General features: G+C 47.9%; 1 protein-coding gene across 1 annotated transcript in view; it reads right to left on the bottom strand.

Moving 5' to 3' along the window:
* FER1L5 (fer-1 like family member 5) overlaps positions 1 to 21,832 on the bottom strand; it is a 53,887-nt gene extending 32,055 nt beyond the window's left edge. The window contains exons 1-17 of the mRNA XM_086328161.1: positions 21,748 to 21,832; positions 20,640 to 20,692; positions 19,972 to 20,063; positions 19,168 to 19,276; positions 16,753 to 16,807; positions 16,229 to 16,338; positions 14,805 to 14,933; positions 12,953 to 13,015; positions 12,164 to 12,214; positions 9,363 to 9,393; positions 8,705 to 8,820; positions 8,388 to 8,511; positions 7,926 to 7,978; positions 6,386 to 6,454; positions 3,056 to 3,099; positions 2,707 to 2,962; positions 1,369 to 1,497 (exon numbers count right to left, since the gene is read on the bottom strand). Of these exons, the coding sequence (XP_086184287.1) occupies positions 1,369 to 1,497; positions 2,707 to 2,962; positions 3,056 to 3,099; positions 6,386 to 6,454; positions 7,926 to 7,978; positions 8,388 to 8,511; positions 8,705 to 8,820; positions 9,363 to 9,393; positions 12,164 to 12,214; positions 12,953 to 13,015; positions 14,805 to 14,933; positions 16,229 to 16,338; positions 16,753 to 16,807; positions 19,168 to 19,276; positions 19,972 to 20,063; positions 20,640 to 20,692; positions 21,748 to 21,832 (1,569 nt within the window). The remainder of the gene's footprint in view (positions 1 to 1,368; positions 1,498 to 2,706; positions 2,963 to 3,055; positions 3,100 to 6,385; positions 6,455 to 7,925; positions 7,979 to 8,387; positions 8,512 to 8,704; positions 8,821 to 9,362; positions 9,394 to 12,163; positions 12,215 to 12,952; positions 13,016 to 14,804; positions 14,934 to 16,228; positions 16,339 to 16,752; positions 16,808 to 19,167; positions 19,277 to 19,971; positions 20,064 to 20,639; positions 20,693 to 21,747) is intronic.
* Positions 21,833 to 26,856: the final 5,024 nt, after the last annotated feature.

The following is a 26,856-nucleotide window of genomic DNA, read 5'->3' on the forward strand; positions in this document are numbered from 1 at the left end:
ACATGACCTGGCTCCCCTCTTGCCTCCTCAGAGCAGTTCTCTCAGGGTTGAGATGCTGCCTCCAGGGCCTGAAGTCCTAAAAATTCCACTGAATAAAATATAACTCTCAACTTTTAGGTTGTGAATATTTCTTTAAGTCCACAATCATCTCCCTAGACCTGCTCTCCCTTCAGGGAGCCCATGTCTGACCCCCACCTCCCAACCTGAGGCAGAAGATGGGCGTTGGCCTCACTTCTTTTTCCTGTTGGTCAGTGACTTTGACCATTGTTTCCAAAGGGTCTCTGCTCTCTCCTCTCCAGCTCTCCTCCCCTGTGACTGTGTCCCCATGTCTCCTGAGTAAGTGGGTGGCCCAATTTTACTTTCATTTAAAGCTATGGTTTTTCCAGTAGTCATGTACAGATGTGAGAGTTGGACCATAAACAAGGTTGAGCTCCAAAGAACTGATGCTTTTGAAATGTGGTGTTGGAGAAGACTCTCGAGAGTCTCTTGGACTACAAGGACTACCAGCCAATTCTAAAGGAAATCAATCCTGAATATTCCTTGAAAGGACTGATGCTGAAGCTGAAGCTCCAGTACTTTGGCCACCTGATGGGAAGAGCCAGCTCATTGGAAAAGACTCTGATGCTGGGAAAGACTGAGGGCAGGAGGAGAAGGGGGTGACAGAGGATGAGATGGTTGGGTGGCATCACCGATTCAATGGACATGAGTCTGAGCAAACCCCAGAAGATAGTGATGGACAGGGAAGCCTGGCATGCTGCAGTCCATGGGGTCACAAAGAGTCAGATACAACTTAGCGACTAAAGAACAACAAATCTATTTCTGACATGGCTCCTCCTGTCCCTTCCTGCCTCAGTGGTCCTCCTTGGCCTTCAGGAAGAAATGCAGACTCCTTAGAACATCATTTCTCCTTAACTAGATTGCATGTCTGTTAAATCTAAACCTTGTCTTTACTGGGTCCATTGACCTCCTGGGATTTGGCACAGCAGGAAGCCCCCACTGGGGCTTAGTAAAGACTCAGGTGGAGGGACTTCCCTGGTGGTCCAGTGGTTAAGACCTCCCCTTCCCATGCAGGGGGTGTGGGTTCAACCCCTGAGCGGGAGCTAAGATCCCACATGCCTTGTGGCCAACACATCAAAATGTAAAACAGAAGTAATATTATACAAATTCAATAAACACTTTAAAAATGGTCCACATCAAAAAATTTGTTTAAAAAAGACTCAGCTGGATTGAGGAAACATCCCATACATTCAAAAAGAGCATTCCACTCCTGACCCAGGGCTTCTTGCAATGTCAGAGATGGGACCCAGAGGAGACTAGAGACAGGCAGAAGGGGTCTCTCTTCCTGGGTTACCTGTCTCCTGTGGTTACCTCTACGCTGATCACATCTAGGGAGAGATCCTTCATCTTAGCTTCTTGACGGGATTTGATGTGGGTGATTAACTCCAGGAAGACCCGGCCTCGATAAGCTAAACCATCCTTGACAATGTTGGGAATATTCTATGGTAATAGGAAGGAAAACAGTAGGAAAAGGAATGAGAGAAAAAAGCAGGAAAAGTCTTTCCTGAAACCTCTGTAGCAAAGACAGAGTTGTTCTGTAACTTTCTGCCTTGGGCTGATCACAGTCCCAGGGAGGAATTCCAGAAACTCCAGTCCTGGCCATGCCTGGAAACCTCTGGGCCCTGAGCCCTCTTCCACACCTGAGGCCTCCTCTTCCTCTTCATTCATTCTATCTCCAGGCCCACCAAAATTGCCCTGGTCCTGTAAACCCTTTCTGCTTGGAAGGGACTGTGGTAACTATTAAATTATCCCAGGCTGGCCAATCAGGACAAGCCCTGCCCCCTTGGCAACAGTGATTGGTCCAAGGGGAGCACACATGACCTAGGAAGGCCAATTAGAATGCTTCCTTGGCCTTCCCAATTAGAGGCTACCATGGCCCTGTTCCCATCAGGGAGGCCAGACTGTGGTAGAAACCAATGAGGCCCAGGAAAGAGCAGCAGAGATGAGAGATGGAGTGAGTGTGGGAGAGGCTCCTAAAGGCATTGAGGTCCTGGTTTCTGAGGCTCTTCCTCACTCAGAGGCCTTCCCAGCCCCATTCTCTTCTTTTGCCCATTGGCTTTCTGGTGTTTACTGCCATCCTCTCTCTCTTTTTTTAATTTTTACTGGAGGATGGTTGCTTTACAATATTGTGTTAGTTTATGCTGTAGGCAAACTATATAGCCCCCCTTTTTTGGATTTCCTCTCCATTTAGGTCACCACAAAGCACTGGGTAGAGTTCCCTGTGCTATATAGTAGGGTCTCATTAGTTACCTATCTCATACATGGCAATGTATATACATCAATCTCAAAATCCCAATCCATCCCACCCCCCTTGTCACCAGTGTTGAATAACCCAGTGCTCTTCCACATTTACCTGTGCTGTTTCTTTTGCTGCCATGACCTTTCCCCCTGCCCAATCTCTTACCTGGGGTCTCGTCTCAATGCCCCTTCCTTAGTGAATGCCCAGAGCACTCCATCTGCTCCTTTCTTGGGTCACAGCACATGCCTCGGGCTTCTGTGGCCCTTTGTGTATAGGCTTCAAGTCCTCTCCTGGAGTGTCATGGACAGAAACCAGGGCCTGGGCCTCCCCAGGCATCTCCCAGGCCCTGGTGCCTGACACATGGTTGATTTCACCTCCACTATTCCCTAGAGCTGACATAAGAAGCTTACAGGGTCTTCTTCCTTCATCCTGAAAGGGGCCTTTTTACCCCCACGGAGAGTCAAGAAGCTGGGGCCAAAGCAGGGTAGGAAGCCAGAGTACATTCCTGCAAGGGGAAAGGGGTGAGAGAGGGCGGGCTCGGGTGGGAGAGGTGCAGGAGGCAGGGCACAGGGGGCTTGCTTGCCTTCTATTTCAGCTCCAGTGGACGAGATCTGGTTGAGGGACAGGCTGACCGTCCCGATCTCATCATTGCACCTGTTCCTGGGGCTGGAGAGAAACACACCCTGCAGGTAGAGTCCCCAGCCCGGTTCTGATTTCCTCCTCCCTGGTATGTCTTCCAGCCTCCACCCAGTTGCTCACCAGTCCAAGACTCTGAACTTGATGTAGCTGGAGAGGCAGGGAAGCTGCAAAGGGCAAGTGAGAGGGGCAGTGGGTGCCTGCCCAGATGGCCTGGTCTTTGCTGAGACTGGGAGCAGTTGGGAAGTCCTGAGTCTGGGTCAAGGTTTGGCTCTGTTACCAGTGAGCCCAGAGGGACCACTGAGGCTTATGGACCTTTAGCTGGGGGCTCTCCACTGTGTAGGCCCTTTGCCAGGGCCTGGGGAAGGCCTCAGACTATGTCCCATGATCATTTTATATTCCCATTCTTAAAAATGGTCCCTCATTGCATCAGCTCCAGGAGCCACGAGATGTGGGTCTACCCAACCGTGGAGTCCATGACTGCAGTCCTTACATGGCCCTTCAGTCTGGAGGCAGGTTTACCAAGCCTCTCACGGGGATGTTGCAGGCCTCAAAAGACTTCCTCACATTTAGCAGTTAACCTTTATTTACTATTTAAATTAAAAAAAAAAGTTTTTTGGCCACTCAGGGTGGCTTGTCAGATCTTAGTTCCCCAACCAGGGATTGAACCCAGGGCCCGAAGCAGTGAGAGCACAGAGTCCCAGCTGATGGACCAGCACAGAATTCCCTGGCAGTTCATCTCTAAACAGCAGGACATCTGTCTCTTCAGAGAGTAACAATAGCTGCCACTCTGGGGAGGGTTTCCATTGTCCCCAGACTGCCCTGAAAGTCTATGTGGATCAACTCAGTGACCCTTACCCCTACCCCCAACAACTCCAGAAGCCAGGAGCTGTAATCATTCCCATTTTCAGACAGGAACACAGAGGCACAGAGAGGCCAAGGTCCTGAAGTTCCTGTGCACCATGCAGAGCCCTGCCCATCTGCCATAACCCAGCGAGGTGTGACCATCCTTCTTGACTGAGGGGGACTGAGGCCCAGAGAGGGACAGAACCAGGATGGAACCCAAGCTTCTGACACATGGTTGATTTCAGCTCCACTAGCTGAGCCTGGTGGGCCCTCCATCCTCACACATCCCCTGTTCATGGGGCATGGCTGGGGGTCCTCTGTTCTCCACTCCCCTTGTCCTCTGCCCCTTGCCATAGCGGCTGAGGTCAGGGGAGCAGGGGAAATAAAGGACTTTCCATGGAATTCCCTGGTGGTCCAGTGGCTATGACTCTCTGCTCCCAATGCAGGGGGCCCGGGTTCAACCCCTGGTCAGGGTACTAGAGCCCACATGCCACAACGAAGACCCAGTGTGGACAAATAAATAAATATATTAAAATACATATAAAAAGAAAGGGCTTTCCCACCGAGCAGCTATTTAGTAAGCCATGAGATCACCCTGCTTAAGGAAGGACACTGGAAGTGGAGAGAGGGGGGCCCTTGGGCACCCAGGTCTTCCAAAGCACCAAACCCTACAAATTGGTGGAACCATATTTTCATCCATCTTTGAGAATTCTCTTCCCCTTTCCCAGTTCTTTGTTTTGATTCCCCTCCTGTCTGGGGGCCCCTGAACTGCTAACTGGCACAGACCATTGTCAGCAGTGCCCCCTGCAGCCTGTCTTGCTCGGGCCCTGACCAGTTGGTCTCAGATGCCACTGACTGTGCAGGTGGTCATCCTGCCACTTCACAGGGAGGTCCAGAAGGCTGGCAACAGGCAGAAGGGCTTCTCTGGTGGTCCAGTTGGTAAAGAATTCACCTGCCATGCAGGAGACTGGCTGCAATGCAGGAGACCAGGTTCAATCTCTGGGTCAGGAAGATCCCCTGGAGGAGGGGCATGGCAGCCCACTCCAATATTCTTGCCTGGAGAACCCATGGAGAGAGGAACCTGGTGGGCTACAGTCTATGGGGCTGCAAAGAGTTGGACATAACTTAGTGACTGAACTGCCTGCAACAGTCAGGCCGCCCCCCAAACAGCCCCAGCTCTAGAGAGAGACTGCATCTACAGGAAATGGGTAAGAGTCTGGGGATGTTTGGACATCTTCAAACATGGAAGGCCTTTTTCAGGGATGGGGGGGCCTGCCCCTCCTCCACTGTTTTCCAAGCCTGGAGGAAGCTGAACATGAGCGAGGACATCCAAGGCCTGAGCATCCACAGAGCATCCGAGGATTCCTGTCCTGAGCCTCATCATAGCCAGCACAGGGGGAGAGAGCAAGGGCGCGGAAAGGACTAGGTCCTTCTTTAAGAGTCTAGAAAATCACCCAAGAAGGTAGGGATGAAGAGAAACAGTTAAAAATGCTGACTCACAGAGAAGTAGATGGAGACGTTTCTGGGAGAAGCAGGGAGAAGGGTCCACAGAAAGAAAGAGGGGATCTCCTTTGCTAATTTCACATCACACAAATGTAAGATATGTTGGTGGTGGTGGTGGTGTCAAGTTGCTAAGTGGTGTCCAGCTCTTTGCAACCCCATGGACTGCAGCACACCAGGTTCCCTCTGCCACCCTCTCTCCTCCTGCCTGCAATCCTTCCCAGCATCAGGGTCTTTTCCAATGTAAGGTTAAAGGACAGTGAAACGCTCTCTGGGCAGCCAAACGAGTGCCACACAAAGTTCTACACCCTCACACGAGAGTGCTCAAGTCCTCTCTCAGATTGCTGACTCTTATTTTACACACAGTTTTTACAAGCCTGGCACGGAGTCAAAAGTCAGTCAAAGCTCTCACAGGGCTTGGAGAAAACTGGCATGCACACTGCTGACAGGTGACTGAGAAGGACTGGAAAGCTGTAGAAATCAGACTAAAAGCCCCTCCATGTTGACACCATTTAATATAGTCACAAACAGCCCCACGCTGCACATAGCCCAGTACATAACTATGCTCTTGCAGCGCCTCTAAAGCCGTCAACAAAGAGATACAACTATATTCAGGGCACTTTGCTTACAAGATAAGAAAATGCATAGTACAATTTAAAATGGGTCTTGAAAGTGTTTTTTTTTTTTTTTTAAGTGAAAGGGCATGTTTAAGCTCTCTGGAAAGTTTAGTCTTAGGGCCCATTCATTTCACTTTTTTTCTAACCTGAACTTGATCACTAGTTGAAATCATCTAGGTCATTTATTGGTTTCCCTTTTTTTTTGGCTTCACAGCACAGCTTGCACTTGCAGGATCTTCATTCCCTGATGAAGGATCGAACCCAGACCATCAGCAGTGAAAGTGTGGAGTCCTTACCACTGGACCACCAGGGAACTCCCCCCATTCACTTCAAGTAAAGTTCACTGTAATATGTCCCGGGCTTCCTCATGCTCCCTATAAAGCAGAACCCCCTGCCCCCTCCCACCCCTAACTTCCATCACACGCCCCTTACAAAGACCCCTTCTGTTTGTGGGGGGTGAGGAAGAGAAAGCGTGATGAAAAAGCAATACCTGAATCCGGAAGGTCAGGATCTGGTTCCATATCGGGCTCTCGGTTTGGGTCTGCACATGTGTCTTGAGCTGGGAATATCCCAAAGAAATATCAGTCCAGCCTCCCTCCACTGGCCTCACCTCCCAGGCCTTCTGGTCCAGCCTACGGGTGGACCCTGTCTGCAGCACAGAGCTGGTCATGGGAGTCCCTGGTCCAAAGACCCTTTGACAACTTCTCATCAGCTACAACTTCAGTCCTTTGAGTAGCTATCTAGATCCAGACTCCTTCATATTTTCCCTCAAATCAGCTTTCAATTGATTTAACTTTTAAATAGAGGGTTGCTGCTGCTGCTAAGTCATTTCAGTCGTGTCCGACTCTGTGCGACCCCATAGATGGAAGCCCACCAGGCTCCCCTGTCCCTGGGATTCTCCAGGCAAGAACACTGGAGTGGGTTGCCATTTCCTTCTCCAATGCATGAAAGTGAAAAGTCAAAGTGAAGTCGCTCAGTCGTGTCCAACTCGTCACGACCCCATGGACAGCAGCCTACCAGGCTCTTCCGTCCATGGGATTTTCCAGGCAAGAGTACTGAAGTGGGGTGCCATTGCCTTCTCTGAAATAGAGGGTTACTAACTCTATTACATGAATGCAAACATGTTACTTTTGTTAGAGAAATTCTAAAATCCCAACAAATAGTCAGCAACAATGATTCTGATGGCATACTCCTTTTCAAAGTATCACTTGACTTTATTTTTAACCCTAGCCTTATTCCAAGCAATCATGTTGGTAAAATCAAGGGTTAATTGGACTGGTTAAACTTTTTCATACACTCTAAGAAAAATATAGAAATATTAACATTTCTGAAAATACGTGTGCCTCTCCCACCCAACAGTATCTCACCTACTTCCAGAGTACCAAACCACTCACTGGGAAATAAGTACTCAGTGTGGTGCTCTTAAAATATGTCCACACGCTCTTTGGTATGCTCCCCTTCAAAAGGTGGACACTATCTCCCTCCCCGTTTGTCTGGGCTAGATTTAATGACTTCTTCTAATAGGTAAGATATGGTAGAAATGATGCTCGATGAATCTTGAGACAAATCTACTTAATTTCAGCCCAGAATTCCCCAAATTGCAACACAGGGTCCTTTTTTTTTTGCCCATGACATCCATCAGCATGTGCTCAGAGAGCTTCAGGGAACGTTACTCTCGCCCAGAACCTCCATGTCTAGATGCAGAGACTGAGGTTTAAGGGCTCAGTGACAGTTTCAGTGGTGTGCACTTGCGGACTTGTCTCATTCACTGGTCCACTCATCTGTGCATTTCGATGTTTGGTTTTCGGTGGGCATCTTCTCCCCTCAAGGCACTAGGCACAGCTCTGGGAAACGGGCCGACTAAGCCACGGCCTCCACCTTCACAGAGACCCTCCCTGGTCCCATGGAGTCTCATCACTCATAAATGGGATATGACTCCTGGGGTCCTGGCCTCCGACCCAGTCCTTTGCTCCATGCTATTTTTTTCTAGGTGCCAATGTCTCTAAGCTTCAGACCGTTTTTATGCTTACCTTTTCCCCAATTAGTTCCACCTCCAACATAGGACTCACAGAGTAGTGTTTCTCTAAGAATAAGAAGTTAAAAGATTTCTGTGGCAGCATTATTTTTTCAGGAGGAGGAGATGGAGTAGAGACAGGACCTCCTAATGAAGACCCTCCGTCATAATTTGGTTTTATGCCCCCTGGGCAGACCCCTCCCACTTTCACTCTGTTCCCCTGTGCCACTGTGTGTCCTGGCACACAACCGGGGTGGGGGCTGGCACAGGGAACCTTGACTATGGGCATTAAGGACAGGTCAGGGGCGCGTGGCCCATTTTAAAGGCGCCTTCATAAAACCATTCTCGGTGGGTTTCAGCCTCCCCCTCCCCCCACCCCAAGTCTTAAGGTCAAAATGGAACTGGGGAGCCCTATGTGAAACCAAGGTGGTCCCCCGTAGGGAAGCTCAGGGCTACTCCCGCCCCTGCCCCGACTGACTGAGGTGGAGGTCCTCGGCGCAGTAGATGAAGAACTGAAGGTAGGCTATGCTGATGGGCACCACCGACGACTTGAAGATCCGGGTGTCCGTGTCGTCAACCCTATAGATCAGTTTTTGGTCGACCTGGAGAGAGTCACAAGGAGGTCACAGGCCACCAGATTCGGCTGGTTGGTTGGGGTGGGGATGGGCAGCCTGGAAGCGACACAGTGAACAGGGAAAGCCTGTGAAGAGCGGTGGCTGCTTGCGGGCTGGGGGTGGTCACCCACGGAAGCAGCCAGGCTAACAAGTGCTCCTGAGGTGTGGGGGGCAGCCTCACCGGTGCCTGGTCTCCCACACCGAGGGCACAGATGGTGACTTTCAGGTAGCCTCTCACACCACTGTTGCGTTCGTTTGGCTGGCAGAGGCCAAGCCATTTCCTCAGGAGTGTGTGACCTGGAGAGGCAGAGGGCCCGTGGGAGACCAGCCTCCAGGTCCCCCCATCTCCCCTGGAACCAGTCTTTGCTTCTGTAGTGGGGGCAGCTGTGTGGAAAAGTGTCTCATATATTCTGGTTTCCACCCAGGGGCAGAGGGAAATGGGACTCACTTCTTTGTGCTTAGTCATTCAGTCGTGTCCGACTCTTTGCAACGCCATGGACTGTAGCCCGCCAGGCTCCTCTGTCCATGTGATTTTCCAGGCAAGAATACTGGAGTGGGAAGCCATTTCCTACTCCAGGGAATCTTCCCAACCCAGGGATCAAACCTGCATCTCCTGCATTGGCAGGCGGATTCTTTACCCGATGAACCATTGGGGAAACCATAAAGTACAGTATCATTAAGCAAAAGCTATAAAGTACAGTCAAATGTTGTCAAGTACAGAAAATAACTCACACCCTCTCCCCGTCCCCCATGTTGAGTACACAGGAATTTTGAGATGATTTCAGCACCTGACTGCTTTTTCTCAGAAGACGCTCACATTTCCACCAATGGTTACCTACCTGGACAGTTGTAGATGAACCCAATATCTGTCTGAAAACACAGGAGTAGAGAAAGGACTAGTTAGGGTCTCCAGCCAATATTTGTAACAACCAACCAGCTTGATGACAATTCATGTACTTTGTTGTTGTCGCATTGCTAAGTCGTGTCTGACTGTTTGTGACCCCATGAACTGCAGCACGCCAGGCTTCCGGGTCCTTCACTATCTCCCGAAGTTTGCTCAAACTCATGTCCATTGAGGCAGTGAAGCTATCTAACCATCTCATCCTCTGCCGCCCCTTCTCCTCTTGCCCTCAGTCTTTCCCAGCATCAGGGTCTTTTCCAATGAGTCGGCTCTCATGGACTTGTCCTGCCCTGGCTCCTTTCATCTTTACAGCAACCTGGAAGTTGACCCACTGTAATCTCCACTCTACAGAGGCAAATGTTGAGTTTGAGCCAAGACCCCAAAGTCTTACAACTAGTAAGTAAGGAGGTTTGGGTTGAAAGGACCCTGACCACCACCAGCACGCTGACAAACACAGCCTTGTCCTTCCCTACGCCTGTGGAGGAAAGTGTTTATCCCATCCTGGGGAAGAGGATGGTTGAGGAGCTGGCCAACAGACTATGGGTTTTCCTCTTTCCCTGGGAGATAGATGTTCTGTTTGCTTGTTTTGATGTGGACCATTTTTAAGGTCTTTATTGAATTTGTAACAACACTGCTTCAGTTTTGGTTTTGGTTTTTTGAAGCATGTGGAATCCTAGCTCTCCGACTAGGGATCTAACCTGTGTTCCCTGCAGTGGGAGTGCAGAGTCTTAACCACTGGACCACCGGGGAAGTCGCTATGCTCATCATCTTGATTGTGATAATGGTTTCAAATACATATTTGAAAATGTATCAAATTATACATTTAAAATGTTTATATATCATTGTATGTCAATTATATCTCAATAAAGCTGGAAGAAAACAAACCAAAACAAAACTTATTCACCTCTAATGGGCAATAGATCTAGGCAGTGATCATCAATAGCTGTTAACAACAAAAAAAAGAGACCGGCAGTCATTCTGTGCCTGTAGGTGATGTCATCTTGCCAAATAATTGACCTAAGTCTGATCCAGCCTCTAGATAGCAAATACCTGGGCGGAGGATCCTGAGATGTGAGCCGCTGGAGGTACAGTCAGCAAAATCCAGACTGAGGGAAAACTCTGCAGAACAAACTATCCAGTTGCTTCAAAAAATAAACGACCAGACTTCCCGAGTGGTCCAGTGCTTAAGAATCCACCTTACCATACAGGGAACACAGGTTCGATCCCTCGTGGGGGAACTAAGATCTCATGTGCTGTGGGGTAACCAAGCCCGTGAGCCACAATTACTGAGCCCTCGTATCATGACTAGAGTCTGCAAGCTACTCTGAAAGTGCTTGCATGACACAATGAACATCCTGAGTGCCAAACTGAGACCTAAGGCAGCTGAATAAATAGTAAAAAAAGAAAAAGAAATGCAAAGAAAATTAGGGTGCAGGACCAACTGAATAAAATACACCTAAAAATACATTTTGATCAACTGCAATATGTGCACTTGGTTTGGATCCTGATTTGAATAAACTGTAGAAGGAATTCATGAGACAATTAGGGATATTTGAACACTGACTAGATATTTAGTGCTAGCCAGGAATTAGAAAGGTGTTTAGATGTTGTCATTATATTTAATTATGCTTAATAAAGTCTGTATGTTTTTGAAATAGGTAGTGAAATATTTTAAAGTAAAATGATATGTCTGAGATTGGATTCAAAATATTTAGGTTGGTACAAAGCAATTGCAGTTTCGGGCCATCAATTTTAAATCAGTCATGTCAGACTTTTTGCAACCCCATGGGCTGTAGCCCACCAGGCTCTGTTGTTCATGGGATTCTCCAGGCAAGAGTACTGGAGTGGGTTGCCATTTTCTACTCCAGGAGATCTGCCCAACTCAGAGATCCCCAACCATTCTAGAATCTCTTAATTCCTAGGCCTGTGCTGCTTCTTTGAGAGTTAGTTGGGGGAGGGGCAGGTTATGAAAACTCACATGCTTATTACAAGTTGTGAGAAAGAAACCTTCCTTTGACTTGTCCTAAATTTGCCTTTCCCAAGGGTAGGGCCCTTTCCCAAGAGTTGCCAGATTTAGCAAATAAAAATACAGATGCCAGTTTAAATTAGGATTACAGATAAATAACGACCTTTTTTTTGGTAAACGTAGGTCCCCAGCAATATTTCATGAAGAGCCATGAAATATTGGGGACATACTTACATTTAAAAAGTACCTGTTGTTTAAGATTAAAAATTTCCAGGGCCTCCTGGATTTAACCTGGCAACCCTACCTATTGGTTAGCCCTTCATGATTGAGTGAACGTTCCTCATTTCTCAACCTGGATCTTTCCCAAAGCAAATCTTTTCACTCTGTCCTCAGGGGCAGTCTTTCTCCAGGTTTTCCAACAACTGGTTGACCTTTTGGATCCTCTGTTTCCATTTTTTGGAGACAGAGATGTGAGCTGTGTCCATAAATATTCAAAGTGTGGGGGGATCAAGGTGGAACCCAGCACTCTCATAAATGTTACATACTTTAATCCTCACAAAAATCCTGTGGGTTGAGTATGTTATTATCCCCATTTTACAGATGAGCAAGTAGAGGCTCCGAATAACTTGTCTAAATCACCCAGTGGGTAGGTGGATCAACAACTGGATCTTCCTGCATGAAAATCCAAGTCCTTTTCCCTAGCCTGGGGCAAGTAGCCCTGGGTGGGTCTCTGTAACTATTTCACCAAACCTCCTCCTCCATCCAGTGCTCACTTGGAATCTCCCGATCTCTGCGTTGAATCTCATCACTGAGGAATTCATCACCTGCAGGGAGTTCCCAGAAAGATTTGTTATTTACAACCCCGATTTCCCAAACCCCATGGGAGGAATCGGCAGGGTACATCTGGGCTCTCCAGGACTGACTCAACTTCCTAATGACTGACACTTCCAAGTAGTGTTTCTCATTTAATTCTCAGAGGAGCCCTGAGAAGCTCAGATTTTTAGTCCCACTTTCAGGATGAGGAATTTGATCCGAGAGGTCAATTCCGTTGGTCTCCACAAAGCAAACTTGCTCTCAGCTTTCTCCTCTGCATCCTGTCTTGGCTGTTTCCTAAGAACTCTTCAAGGGAGAAGCCTTACTCTCACTAGCCCCGTGCTGGACACATAGGAGGCATTTGATAAATACAAGTTCCTCATTGTTACTGGGCTCCCTGGGGTCGGAGAATGGAACGTCTCATTTGGAAGGGACGTTTGAGGGGTCCTTTGGTGGCATGAAAATCCTGGTACATGGGAAAGGGTTGCTTTGTTCACCTTGGAGCTAAGCTCAGGGCCTATCGGTTGGCATTTCATAACATTCATTGAATGAACGAATAAATGGATGGATGGATGGATCGGGCTGGCGTCTGGCTGCTAGGGTGAAGAAGGTGGCAGAGATGCTGCCTTGGGATCAGAAAGACCATCCGATGTGACTCTATCTCTACAGATGGGGCTGGAGGGGAGTGAAGAACTTTTCAGAATTGAGGTGGGACAAGAAAAGTGAACCCGTCTTGCCTGGCTCCTCACCTGGATTAAGATAATCTCATCGAAGAACTTCATGGGAGCCTCATAAAAATTCTGAAAGAAGATCTGAAGTAGAGAGAATGGGAGGGGGTGGGGATGGGAGTAGGAAACGTGTCTCCATCACATCCCCCAGGGACTGAGCAAGCCTGAAGCCTCCAACTAAGAGACTTCTGCCTTCGTTTGCCCATTCCGGTGACCTTCAGCTCCTTACCACCCATGTGTTCTGCTTGCAGAAGCAGAGACCCGCCAGGTCCTAAAGGATTTTTTATCCAGAAAAGTGTGGTGTAGGGGATCCCTGGAGGGCCTGGGAGCAGCTCAGAGCCCATCAAACTGCCCTGGGACGGAGATGAAAGTGTCCGCCTCTCCCTAGATCGCCCTGTCTGTCCACCACACCCCCACTCCCTGGTGCAGCCAGAACCTCCTCCCCCCAGAGCAGACCTGGCCCTGTCACTCTCCTGCTTGAGTCCCTCCATGGCTCTCAAGTCCCATCCAAGATGAGGCCCCAGCACGTTTTGCAGGCTTACCTACAGCCAGCCCCCCATCCCAGCTCCACCCATGTCTAGTTTTGCCAACCAGCCCTACTGTTTCTTCCTTCCAGGTCTCTGAGAACACGATTCCTTTTTCCTGAATTATCTTTCTCCATCTTGTCCCTCTTCCCTTGGTAGACTCTTCCTTCAAGGTTTCAGGAGACTTTTCTGAGTCCTCTCCACCCTCTGTTCCCTGCCCCCACTGTGCTTCTCTCTTTTCTTTGGTGGTCTAATCACAAATTAATTCAGTGCCTATTTATGGAGTTCTTATTGCATCCATCATGATGCCAGGTTGGGAGGCCCCAGCGGCGGCAAAGTCAGCATTGTTGTTCAGTCGCTCAGTCGTGTCTGACTCTTTGTGACCCCATGGACAGCAGCACGCCAGGCTTCCCTGTCCCTCACCAACTCCCAGAGCTTGCTCAAACTCATCCATGGAGTCGGTGATGTCATCCTACCATCTCATCCTCTGCTGTCCCCTTCTCCTCCTGCTTTCAATCTTTCCCAGCATCATGGTCTTTTCTAATGAGTCAGCTCTTCACATCAGGTGGCCAAAGTATTGGAGTTTCAGCTTCAGCATCAGTCCTTCCAATGAATATTCAGGACTGATCTCCTTTAGGATTGACTGGTTTGATCCTCTTGCAATCCAAAGGATTCTCGAGAGTCTTCTCCAGCGCCATAGTTTGAAAGCATCAATTCTTCAGCGCTCAGCTTTCTTTATGGTCCAACTCTCATATCCGTACCTGACTACTAGAAAAACCATAGCTTTCAGCTATGCAAACCTTTGTCAGCAAAGTGATGCCTCTGCTTTTTAATACAGAGACATTGAAGTTGTCTAGGTTTGTCACAGCTCTTCTTCCAAGGAACAAGTGTCTTTTAATTTCATGGCTGTAGTCACCATCAGCAGTGATTTTGGAGCCCAAGAAAAGAAAGTCTGTCACTGCTTCCACTTTTCCCCCTTCTATTTGCCATGAAGTGATGAGGCCGGATTGCTATCACTTCTACATGGGGCCTGCGCTTTCTGGTTGCATCGGCGGCCCTCCCAGATCTTTATCCCCCAGGCCCTGCCCCCCCAGATTCCTGTCTCCCCAGATCTCTGTCCCCTCACATCCCTGTCCACTGTAGTCTTGCCCCATCGTCATCACTTATGTGTCCACGTGCTATGCTCTCCGTGGTGTTTGACCATCTGTGCCCAGTTTTGTGGGACAAACAAATAAAAGCAGCAGAGTCGGGGAGCAAGCTTGCCATCCACCAGCAGGAAATGCCTAGCCCTCGGCCGGCCCCTTTGACCCAAGTACCCCATTCAGCTCCGAAGGGCATGGGCCACCCACCTCATTGAAGAAAGGGTTGTTCCCCATCTTGATCCGTGAGTGGTGCTGGTGGCCTCCGATGACCACCTTCACCACTGGCTTGATGTCGTTGCCCATCAGCTGCCGGGCTTCAAACACCTGCACTCGGACCTGCAGGGGAGAGACCAGGGGAAACTGACTTTGGGGGTCCAGGCTCCTATTTGTCAAGGGGGACTCTTTTCTGAAAGAACAATATGTTCTGGTAAGAAGCATCTACTGCCGATAGAAAGGGGCCCTAAAGCCCTGAGAAGGCTCTGGTTCCCTCTGTTTCTTCCTAAGGGAACTGTCACCTCCTCTTTGCCTTTTCATTTGGGTTCAGTTTGGGTTTCATTTTGGGACACAGGGTTTACTGAATGGGAGGGACTTGTTACAGAATAGGGTCGAACATTTCTCAGTTGCTGTTGTTCTGTTTGTTTTGAATATTTATTTGACTGCACCAAGTCTCAGTTACGGCATGTGGGTCTAGTTCCCCGACCAGGGATTGAACCTGGGGCCCCTGCACTGGGAGTGCAGAGTCTCAGCTGCTAGACCACCGGGGAAGTCCCAGTATCTTGTCTTTTATACTTGTGATCTTTTTACAGAACTGAACACTTTATTTATTTTTATTTAATTATTTATTTGTTACCAGAGGTAAGGAAGTGTATTTCATTGTGATAAAAGCACCAGTTAATGACGAGGACATATAAAGATTATAAGCATTTTTGTTTATACCCTGATGACAGATCTTCACAATATATGAAGCAAAAGCTGATAGAGGTATAAAGAGAAAGAAGCAAAAACTCTTCTCTCTATTGATATAACAGGTAGGCAGAAAATCATCATTACATTAGAATAGCACCATCAATCAACTTGGCTTCCCCAGTGGCTCAGCGGTAAAGAACCCACCAGCCAAGGCAGGAGACTGGGTTCCATCCCTGGGTCGGGAAGATCCCCTGGAGAAGGAAATGGCAACCCACTCCAGGATTCTTGCCTGGAGAATCCCATGGACAGAGGAGGCTGGTGGGCTACAGTCCATGGAGTCGCAAAAGAATTGGACATGACTTAGAGACTAAAGAACAACAACAATCAATCAACTTGACCTGATGGACATTTATAGACTATTTGATCCAGCAGTGGCAGAATGCAAATTATTCTTAAGTGTGCACAGAATATTTACCAAGAAACACCATATTCTGGTACATAAAACATGTTTCAATAAACTAAAAAATAATCATTCATGTTATGGTTTGCTTTTTTTTTTTTTTTTACCATAATGGTATTAATTTATTTTACTTTTTCAGTGTTTGTTGGAGAATAGTTGATTTACAATGCTGTGTTGGTAGGCACTGAACATTTTAAACTTCTCTGCAGTTGAATCTATGATCTGTGCTTCTTCTGCTCTCCTGAGACTCAGTGAAGGGCCTCACCTGGAAGTGCTGAGGCTTTGGGGACAGAGCCTTGTGCACTGTGGTGCTGGGAAACATCAGCTTCTGCTTGGCCACCTCTTGAGCTGTTATGGCCAGGAGGTCTTCATCGCCTGGGGAAACAGCCCAGGGTGGGCTCTCATGGGGGGAGAGCAGGATACTTGAGGGCATGTCCCCCCTTTCATCGTTCTGTCCCCAGTGTCCCCAGTGCTAACTAAAATCACAGCCAAGAGGCCCTGGCAAGGGCACATGCCCTTCCAGAACCCTCCATGGTCCCCACCTACCCTCGGTACCCCTGGCCTCACTGTACATGGGCGGGGCATGCTCTGGGGAACGGTCATCCTTGCCTCTCTCTGCAGCCCCTTGGAGGCTGAGTCTTATGTCTACGGTGACAAGTAGACATACTGGGGAGGTGTCTGGAGAGCTCATAATCCTATAGGCCTCAAGGGTTGGGTCTCCAAGATCCCCAAGAGCCCATCCAGCTACGGTTGGAGAAGGGCAGGGCTCAGCCCCGTGGAAGTACATACCGATCTTCTCGATATCCTTGTAGGTCATAAGGGCTGCCTGTAAGGTGACAGTGCACTGCAAGGCAAAGGCAGGGAGCTGTAAGATCCTGCAATCCCCGGCAAGATCACGGCACTGGAACCTGGTCCATCCTGGCAGGACTCACACCCAGCCATCCTGGGTGGAGTGATGCTGACCATGGTACAGGACCCCACCGGGGGGACTGTGCAGTCTGGGGTGGAGGGAGGTCATGAACTGATGGGGAGAGAGCAATGGGTCACTGCGGACGGGGCTGAAGAACAGAGGAGGCGCGCGGCAGTGGTGGTGACAGAACAGAATGCCGCAGGGTGGGGAGGAGAGAGAGGTGACTTGGGACCAGTCTAGAACCACTGATGCTAGCCCAACATCTCATGACGCCTTGTGGGAACTCCAGCAAACACCCAATTGACCTCTTGCCTCCAAGCGCCCTCACTGCTCAGCCATCGTCAGAATTGACCCCTGAACGCCCTAAGTGCCCTAAACTATCAGAGTAAAGTCACAGCGTATCTGCGTAAACCCCGCAAGACCCTTTCCTTCCGGCCTCTGGCCGCTGCCCGATCTCCGCTCTCCCACAGTCAGGCCTTCTCGGCCCCTCCCCCAGTGCAGGCAGCCCACCCTCCTGAACATGCCAGGCTGCCTTTTGTCCCTCCAGCCTCCACACAAGCACCTTATATTCCTGCCAGGGGCTGTCTTTCTTTCCTATCCATTGGGCAAACTCATGTGCTGCTGTGCTTAGTCGCTCCATCATGTCTGACTCTTTGCGACCACATGGACTACAGCCCACCAGGCTCCTCTGTCCATGGGGATTTTCCAGGCAAGAATATTGGAGTGGGTTGCCATGCCCACTTCCAGGGGATCTTCCCAACCCAGGGACTGAACTTGTGTCTCCTGAATTTCAGGTGGATTCTTTACCATCTGAGCCACCACGGCTCTCCTTAAAAACCATCTATAGGGCTTCCCTGGTGGCTCAGTGGTTAAGAATCCTCCTGCCAATGCAGGAGACACAGGTTTGACCCCTGGTCCAGGAAGATCCCACATGCTGAGAAGCAACTAAGCCCGTGCACCACAGCTATTGAGCCTGTGCTCCAGAGCCCGGGAGCAGCAACTACTGAAATGCGAGTGCCCTAGAGATGGTGCTCTGCAACCACAGAAGCCATTGCAATGAGCAGCCTTCACACTGCAACCAGTAGCCCTTGCTACTCTCTAGTTGAGAAAAAGTAGAGAAAAGGCCTGCACAGCAACCAAGACCCAGAACAGCCAAAAATAAATAAATAAAACCACATAAAAAAATTTTTTTAATCTATAAAAGTGGAACTCTGACCTACACTCTGTAGCAATCAGCTCAGGAAACGAACCTGATACTTACAGTAACCAGCCCAGGAAGTCAGTTTGCTGTGAGTCGGACCTATAGAAAGTCAGACCACCAGCTCTAGCGACAAACAGCCAGGACTTGATTAATAACCAATGAATCCCTTAATTTTGTTCCCACTTTTAGCTCAGGGCCAACGGGAGAAAGCCAAATATATACCCCTAAGCAATCACATAGGGTGCTCAGCTTCTAGTTGGTCCACTTACAGCTCCCCTCACATCAACAGCCTCCCATCAGGACATACCTGAAGTCTTCCCTTTTTTCTACCATTGAGTTTTCTCATTCCTCTGCCTGGCTTTGCGTCTCTGTCAAATCCAAGTGCTGACTCCCTTGTTACATCTGTTGTTGTTGTTTAGCCGCGAAGTCGTGCGACTCTTCTGTGACCCCATGGACTATAGCCCACCAGGCTCCTCTGTCCATGGGATTTCCCAGGCAAGAATACTGGAGCGGATTGCCATTTCTTTCTTTAGGGGATCTTCCTGACCCGGGGATCGAATCCGTGTCTCCTCCGTTGTAGGCAGATTCTTTACCACTAAGCCACCAGGGAAGCCCCTTGTTATATATTAATAGCAAGCTCTGAATAAATCGCATTTGCTTATTCTCATCTGGTTGGTCTTCATCACCTCCTCTGTAAAGCCTTTCATTTTCTCTCAAGTGAAATCATTCCTTCCCTCCTGACCTCAGTGAAGTAGCTTTACAGACCCCAGTACACATGTGCTGGAGTGCTTGCCATGTGAGTGACAACACATGTGGGCTTCGTTCAAGTTTGTATCCCAGACCTAGCACAGTTGCTGACACCTGCAGACAATTGGCTGAATACTGATCTTAATGGGTGGATGAAGGGTAGAGGTGAGTCGGTACATGGAGAGCGTCATGTAACTCGGGGAGATGATGACAAGTGTGATGGGTCCCCCAGGGTAGAAAATGTTCTCTTGGTTGGGGGGGACACTGAGATACTGCTGCAGTGCATGGCCCAGCTTCATCAGCTGCCCCCCACTCCTTCAGCCACCCTCCCTGGGGCCTGACTCACCTCTGTGGGCATCATGGAATGGTTGAGCAGGGTTAGGTCATTCACAAAAAGGATCTGTCTTGGTTTTTTCACCAAGGGCTTGAGCAGTACTGTGGCCATGCCAATGAACCTGGGGAGACAGGGAGCAGGTGTGAGATCCTGAGCCAGGTGTCCTTCTCAGTCTCAGGCATAGCTTTACCCCGGGATGTCTTTTCCCTCCTTGAGGCTGTGCTGTCCAGACAGAAGAAGGATGCGGTGATGCGGAGCACCCACTAGAGGGCGCAGGACTCGCAACTCTCTGGGAATTGGCTTGGGGGCTTCCTTGCCAGTGGGCACCCTAGTTACTGGCTCTGCCATGCTGTGCTCAGCCCCTTTCCAGAAGCTCTGCTCCCACGCTCCTCTGGAACAGGACCTGTGCTAAGGAACAGCTGATTGGACCAGGAGGTGGGCATCTGACCAAAACTGGGCCAATCAAATTCTCTGTCCTAGGAATTTTGACCTGGGATGCCATAGCTCAGTCTCAGTAGGGCACTGGAATGGGGCTGTGATGAGAAACCAGTGTTGGGCAGAAAGAAACAGGTTTGAGATCCTGTGTGTTCAAAAGAGACAGAAAGCTCCTGAGTCCCCAGTTTCCTAATTCTGTTTGATCTGTCTATCTATAATCCTAGTCTTGATACCTTTTTTTTTTTTTGGTATTAGCTGTCTAGAGTGGGTTCTAGTCCTTGCATCTGAGTGAGTTATGGATTAGAGACTGGAGACACAGCATCTGCTGTAGCTTTGGTCAGAGAATCAGGCTCCTCCTGCCTCTCTCTGGGGGAGCCTTACCTTTCCTTCTTCACTGAACCCATGTCTCGAAGGGTGATTTGCAGGAAAGAGTCCTTCTGCAGGGGGTGGTTCCAGAGGTGCCAGATGAGCGTCTAGGGGAGCCACGGAGAAGTCAGTACCCTCCCTCTACCCCGCCCCCTTCCCATCCTTCTAGGAAATGAGAAAAGATGCAGGTGAAGGTCTGGCACTGGGTTTCTCTTGAACTGAGGACTCCCCCTCAAGTCCAGTTTCCTAAGAGGAGGCATTTGTTACCTTCACCCAGGAACTGGGCATCCTCCCTGAGCTCCTAGAGCTTAGCTACTATACTGGGGGCTTGTTAGTAGTTAAGGGGCTTGGGAATCAGGTGGTGGGACGAGGATGGATGGGAGATGAGAGGGGATCCTGCAGAGTGAGCCCTGTCTCTGGGAACATCAGGATGGCTGGTTGGACAAGCTGAGTCCCTCCCTAGGGTGAGGGAGGAAGCTCTGAGCAGCTGTGGTTGCAGTGGCCCTGAGACCCCACACAGCCTTCTCAGCACAGAGGCTGCTCACAGGGCAAGATGCTCCAGCCATGGGAAGGCTGAGGAGGCCCCTGTCCCCTCCCTAGACTTCTGAGCACAGTCAGTCTGGACCCAGCCTGAATGCTGGGCTTGTCATGGTCTCATCTGGGCTTGCCCTGATGTGTTTTACCTCATTCCACACGGGGTGATTGCCCTCCACCTCACGAGTTGTCCTCTTGACATCTGAAAAGACACCAAGGGGCCAGCATATGCTATAGGACATGTTTCAAAGTCTAGGTTCGAGTGAGCAAAGAGAGGTCAGACTCTCTAAGAAAACATCCAGTCTACATTGGCAGATGTGATGTGGCACTGATTCTTTGTAACTTTGGAGTTTTCCAAATTTCTCACCTTTTGTTAAGAGTGACATCACCCCCATGTGACAGATAATGTTATGTGTTCATTTTCCTCCTGGGTACACAGTTCCCAGTCATCTCGCACCAGGGTGGGGCCGGATAACTCGTCCTGGCCAATGGAGTGTGGGAGCGATACTTAACTTCTGCCTGGATTGGCTCCCGAAGCTTCCCACGAGAGTGTCCACTCTCACCTTCTGCGGGCAGAGCGATGCCTGGTGGTGACTCTGCAGCCACCAGCAACAAGCAGCTGGTCCCCAATCTACTGTTTGGAGGAGTCATTCAGGATTGCTGCCTGATCTGTACCACCAACGTTAGACTTGGTTGTAAGCAAGAGGTGAACTTCTGCTGTGTTAAGGCACCGGGATTTAAGGGTTCCGTTGTTACTGTTGAGTAACAACCAACGGTAAAGCCAGTGTACCCTGAGACATCCTAAAACATCTCTAATGGGTTGAAAGGTCTTTATCCACTACAATTTGTCTTCTCCAGAAACATCTTTAACAAAGAACAGTCCATAGCCCTGCAAAGAACCCCTAAATTGGTAAATCTGAGATTCTTCCCAAGGAACGAATATGTGTGTGAGGGCATGGTAACCCACTCCAGTATTCTTGCCTGGAGAATTCCTTGGACAGAAGAGCTTGGTAGCCTACAGTTCATGGGGTTGCAAAGAGCTGGACATGTAGCCATTCACCAGAAAAAATGAAGGCAGAGGAGTCATCTACTAAGTCATCTACTAAGAGAAATCATAGCAATAAGGATGATAAATTTGAAAGACCCGGATGATGTCTACCTCGCCTTTTGGTCACACGGCATCTTTTACATAGTAGGGCACCAATGGGTCTAGTTTACACTGGACACATGTTGCCTCTTGGGAGTCCTGGCTCTTACCTCTGAAGTACACGGACACGCAGGGTCTGGGTGGGGGGCTTAGGGGTGGGCTAATCTTGGCCGACTGCATGATAAGCCTCAGCATCTTCCCCACCTACTTCTCAATGTCCTTCTCAGGCGAAACTTCCTGCCTGGAGCACCTTGGTCTGGGGCTTCTCCTAAGGCTTATAGGGTGAGTAAGGTCTGTTGCTTGGCAACAGAGGTGATGTCACAAAGGCCGGTGGTTCTTGATTCTGGAGAGGAATGAAGAGGATGGAAAGACGAAGAAGTCATAGGGCATGATGAAGCCAGTGGCTTCAGGTGACCAGGGCTGTAGAAACAAAATAGCTTGACTAAATTTCATTTCCCCTTCCCATTTTCTTTTCTCTCTCATTCTTACTGTTCTTCTAATTTCAAGATCAGGGAAAAGGGGAATACGTTCTCTTTATACAAGCAAGATATCTGGACTGAATCATTGCCAAAGTCACACTGTTTCCATAAGAAAATAGAGAAGGGAAGTGAGTTGAGAAAAGGAATAGGGAACTCAAAGATGATTTCAGTGATGTTTCAGAAGTCCTTCCTAATGTGGAAGCAAACATCGAGGCCTCCCTTTTTCTAAAGAGGACATGGGTTTAGATAATGAGTCTTTCTTTAACCAAACTAGCTTACTCATTAACAAATTCCTATGCCAGCCAGCTGGGTTTGTAAGGTTAAAGAAAACTCTCTAAGGAAAAATCTCACTGACAATATAATCTTGTGGTATCTTGCTTGCTCTCAAGGCCTCTCAGAATGAGAATGGAGCAGGTCATTGCTCTTGTTGTCCCTAAGCTTTTTCTACTTTAGGGTTGATCATTATATAACCTACATCTAACTACATCCAATAGTTAGCATGAAAAAAAATTTTTGTCAATTTATTTATTTGGCTGTGCCGGGTCTTAGTTGCAGCATGCGAACTTATTGACTTTTTTTGTTGTTTTTTGATGTGGACCATTTTTAAAGTCTTTATTGAATTTGTTTTATGTTTCGGTTTTTTGGCCACAGGGTATGTGGGATCTTAGTTTCCTGATGGGGGATGGAACCTGCACCCCTTGCATTGGGAGTGGGGAGTCTTAGCCACTGGACCCCCAGGGAAGTCCCATTAGTATAAAAATTAATGAATGTTTTAAAAATGTGTATTAATTGATGAAACAATTTAGCACTAAGCTTACTACGCATTCTAAAACATGTATAACATTCAAAGAACAACAACAATTAAAAACAAACAAACTGGATGTGTCATTATGGTGCCAGGATTGCTTTTAGTCTTCCTGACAGTTTTTCTTGAAATCTAACAATGACACAATGCTTGTTGCTTTGTGAAAGATTTTCCAAACTAATCATGACACAAAAGCAAACCCAGTAAAGGAAGAGGTTGATAGATTTGATCACATAGAATTTAAGATTCTTGTATAGAAAAAAGACAAATATCAAGGTAGGGAACATCTGCAACAGTTCTTATAATTCAATAAGAAAAAGATGAATACTCCAGAGTGAAATGGGCAAAGTTTAGATTGCCCAAACAGATTTAAAAAAAAAAAAAAAAGATGCAAAAACAAATTCACCCTATTTACTAATTAGAGAAATGCAATGAGATACTATTTGTCATTTTGCCAAATTGGACTCAGAAGTCCCCTAAACAAGAAAAATATGTTAAAAAAAAAAGTTCAAGCTCATTAATAAGCAAAGAAATACAATAAGATACCATTTATCACCTCCCCGATTGGCAAAGAATGAAAAAAAAAAGATTAACTTGGTGTGCTGAGGAAGGAAGAAGGGGCAGAGAAAACATATCAGTTCATACACTGTGCTGATCAGACATAAAGAGAAAAAAACAGCAGAATGCTAGAGCAAAGTAAGTGCCAGGGCAAGAGAATTAAGGGTGGTGAAAGATGAACCAAAGCCTGCCCTTTTCCTGTCATCCTAATAATATTAACCTCTCTATCTCTAGTATATTTAAATAACATCTCTTGAATTTTTCACTTTAAGAGATTATCTACCAAGTCAGTTCTTTACATCATCTTTCACTCCTTTCCCATCTCCCAGCTTCTCTCTCCCAAACTTTCCAACTCATCACTTTTAGACTTTATCTACCCTGGAGGAGGGCATGGCAACCCACTCCAGTATTCCTGCCTGGAGAATTCCATAAACAGAGGAGCCTAGCGGGCTAACATACAGTCCATGGGGTCACAAAGAGTCAGAAACAACTGACTTGCCAGGCAGGCACTGTTGTTTATCTGCATATTTAACTTATATGCAGAGTACACCATGAGAAACGCTGGACTGGATGAAGAAGCACGAGCTGGAATCAAGATTGCCGGGAGAAATATCAATAACCTCAGATATGTAGATGACACCACCCTTATGGCACAAAGTGAAGAAGAACTGAAGAGCTTCTTGATGAAAGTGAAAGAGGAGAGTGAAAAAGTTGGCTTAAAACTCAACATTCAGAAAACTAAGATCATGGCGTCTGGTCCCATCACTTTATGGCCAATAGACGGGGAAACAGTGACAGACTATTTTTTTAGGCTCCAAAATCATTGCAGATCACAATGACTGTAGCTGTGAAATTAAAAGATGCTTGCTCCCTGGAAGAAAAGTTATGACCAACCTAGACAGCATATTAAAAAGCAGAGACATTACTTTGCCAACAAAGGTCTGTCTAGTCAAAGCTATGGTTTTTCCAGTAATCATGTATGGATGTGAAAGTTGGACTATAAAGAAAGCTGAGCACTGAAGAATTGATGCTTTTGAACTGTGGTGTTGGAGAAGACTCTTGAGAGTCCCTTGGACAGCAAGGAGATCCAACCAGTCCATCCTAAAGGAAATCAGTCCTGAATATTCATTGGAAGGGCTGATGCTGAAGATGATAATCCAATACTTTGGCCACCTGAAGAACTGACTCATCTGAAAAGACCCTGATGCTGGGAAAGATTGAAGGTAGAGGAGAAGGGGATGACAGAGGATGAGATGGTTGGATGGCATCACCGACTCAATGGACATGAGCTTGAGTAAACTCCGGGAGTTGGTGATGGACAGGGAGGCCTGGCGTGCTGCAGTCCATGGGGTTGCAGAGTCGGACACGACTGAGCGACTGAACTGAACTGTTTATCACACACGATGACAGGTTTATTACACCTGCCTTTCCTGCAATCTGTTTTCATTCATATCTCATTTGGGGGCTAAATCTATACTGTATTCAGTGTTTTCTTTTTATGATAATGCATTTTTTTCACCGGGCTTTCCGGTGGCGCAGAGGTAAAGAATCTGCCTGCCAGTGCAGGAGACTCAAGAGAGGCAGGTTCAATCCCTGGGTGGGGAAGCTCCCCTGGAGGAGGGCATGGCAACTCACTCCAGTATTCTTGCCGGGAGTATTCCATGGACAGAGGAACCTGGCGGGCTACAGTCCATGGGGTTGCAAAGAGATGGACACCACTGAAGCAACGAAGTACAACCACGAAGTCTAATCTCTGCCTTGAGGGCAGCACTGCCTCGCTTTAACTTCTTAAGGGTAGGGCCATCTTGACACATCTTTGCAGAAACCAGCAAGCAGCACTCCACAAATTATTTATTTTTAATAGTTTTTTTTTTTTTTAGAGCAGTTTTAGGCTCAGAGCAACTTTTAATTTTTACATGTATTTTTATTGTGGCTGTTTCTTGAGTAAATTCTTTTTTTTTTTTTAATTTAAGTATTGTTGCTTTACAGTATTGTGTTAGTTTCAGGCATGCAGCATAAGGAGTAAATTCCTAAGGAACACAATCTGGTAGGTAAGGGATGAGCTTTGTGGAGTGGAAAGTAGGTTGTCCTGCCTCCCGGCCCTGGCCAGGCAACCTACAAAACAACAGTGGGGGACAGCGAGAATAGGGGCCGCAGGAGCCAGCCTCCTCCCTCACCCTCACTTTCCCTGCTGAAGATGCAAGAACCAATGCTCCGGACCCTGTGCTGTCTGCAGGCAAGGCCTGCATGCGTTCTCAATTCAGTTCAGTTCAGTAGCTCAGTCGTGCGATCCCATGAACTGCAGCACATCAGCCTTCCCTGTCCATTACCAACTCCTGGAGCTTACTCAAACGCATGTCCACTGAGTCTGTGATGCCATACAACCATCTCCTCCTCTGTCCTCCCCTTCTCCTCCTGATTGGCTAGTTGGATCCCCCTGCAGTCTAAGGGACTCTCAAGAGTCTTCTCCAGCACCACAGTCCAAAAGCATCAATTCTTCGGTGCTCAGCCTCCTTTATAGTCCAACTCTCACGTCCATACATGGCTACTCCAAAAACATAACTTTGATTAGACAGACCTTTGTTGGCAAAGTAATGTCTCTGCTTTTTAATACACTATCTAGGTTGGTCATAACTTTTCTTCCAAGGAGCAAGCATCTTTTAATTTCATGGCTACAGTCACCACCTGCAGTGATTTGGGAGCCCAACAAAAAGTCTCTCACTGTTTCCATTGTTTCCCCATCTATTGGCCATGAAGTGATGGGACCACATGCCATGATCTTAGTTTTCTGAACGTTGAGTTTTAAGCCAACATTTTCACTCTCCTCTTTCACTTTCATCAAGAGGCTCTTTAGTTCTTCTTTCTGCCATAAGGGTGGTGTCATCTGCATATTTGAGGTTATTGATAATTCTCCCGGCAGTCTTGATTCCAGCTTGTGCTTCATCCAGCCCAGCATTTTGCATGATGTACTCTCATATAAGTTAAGTAAGTAGGGTGACAACATATAGCCTTGACATACTCCTTTCCTGATTTGGAACCAGTCTGTTGTTCCATGTCCAGTTCTAACTGTTGCTTCTTGATCTGAATACAGATTTCTCAGGAGGGAGGTAAGGTGGTCTGGTAATTCCCATCTTTTGAAGAATTTCCCACAGTTTGTTGTGATCCACACAGTCAAAGGCTTGGCGTAGTCAATAAAGCAGAAGTAGAGGTTCCCTTGGAGAAGGCAATGGCAACCAACTCCAGTACTCTTGCCTGGAAAATCCCATGGAGGGAGAAGCCTGGAAGGCTGCAGTCCATGGGATCGCTGAGGGTCGGACACGACTGAGTGACTTCACTTTCACTTTTCACTTTCATGCATTGGAGAAGGAAATGGCAAC

Source organism: Bos grunniens, chromosome 11, assembly GCF_055505025.1.
Source record: "Bos grunniens cultivar Pamir isolate PY7600 chromosome 11, Bosgru_T2T1.0, whole genome shotgun sequence".
NCBI classification, from domain to species: domain Eukaryota; kingdom Metazoa; phylum Chordata; class Mammalia; order Artiodactyla; family Bovidae; genus Bos; species Bos grunniens.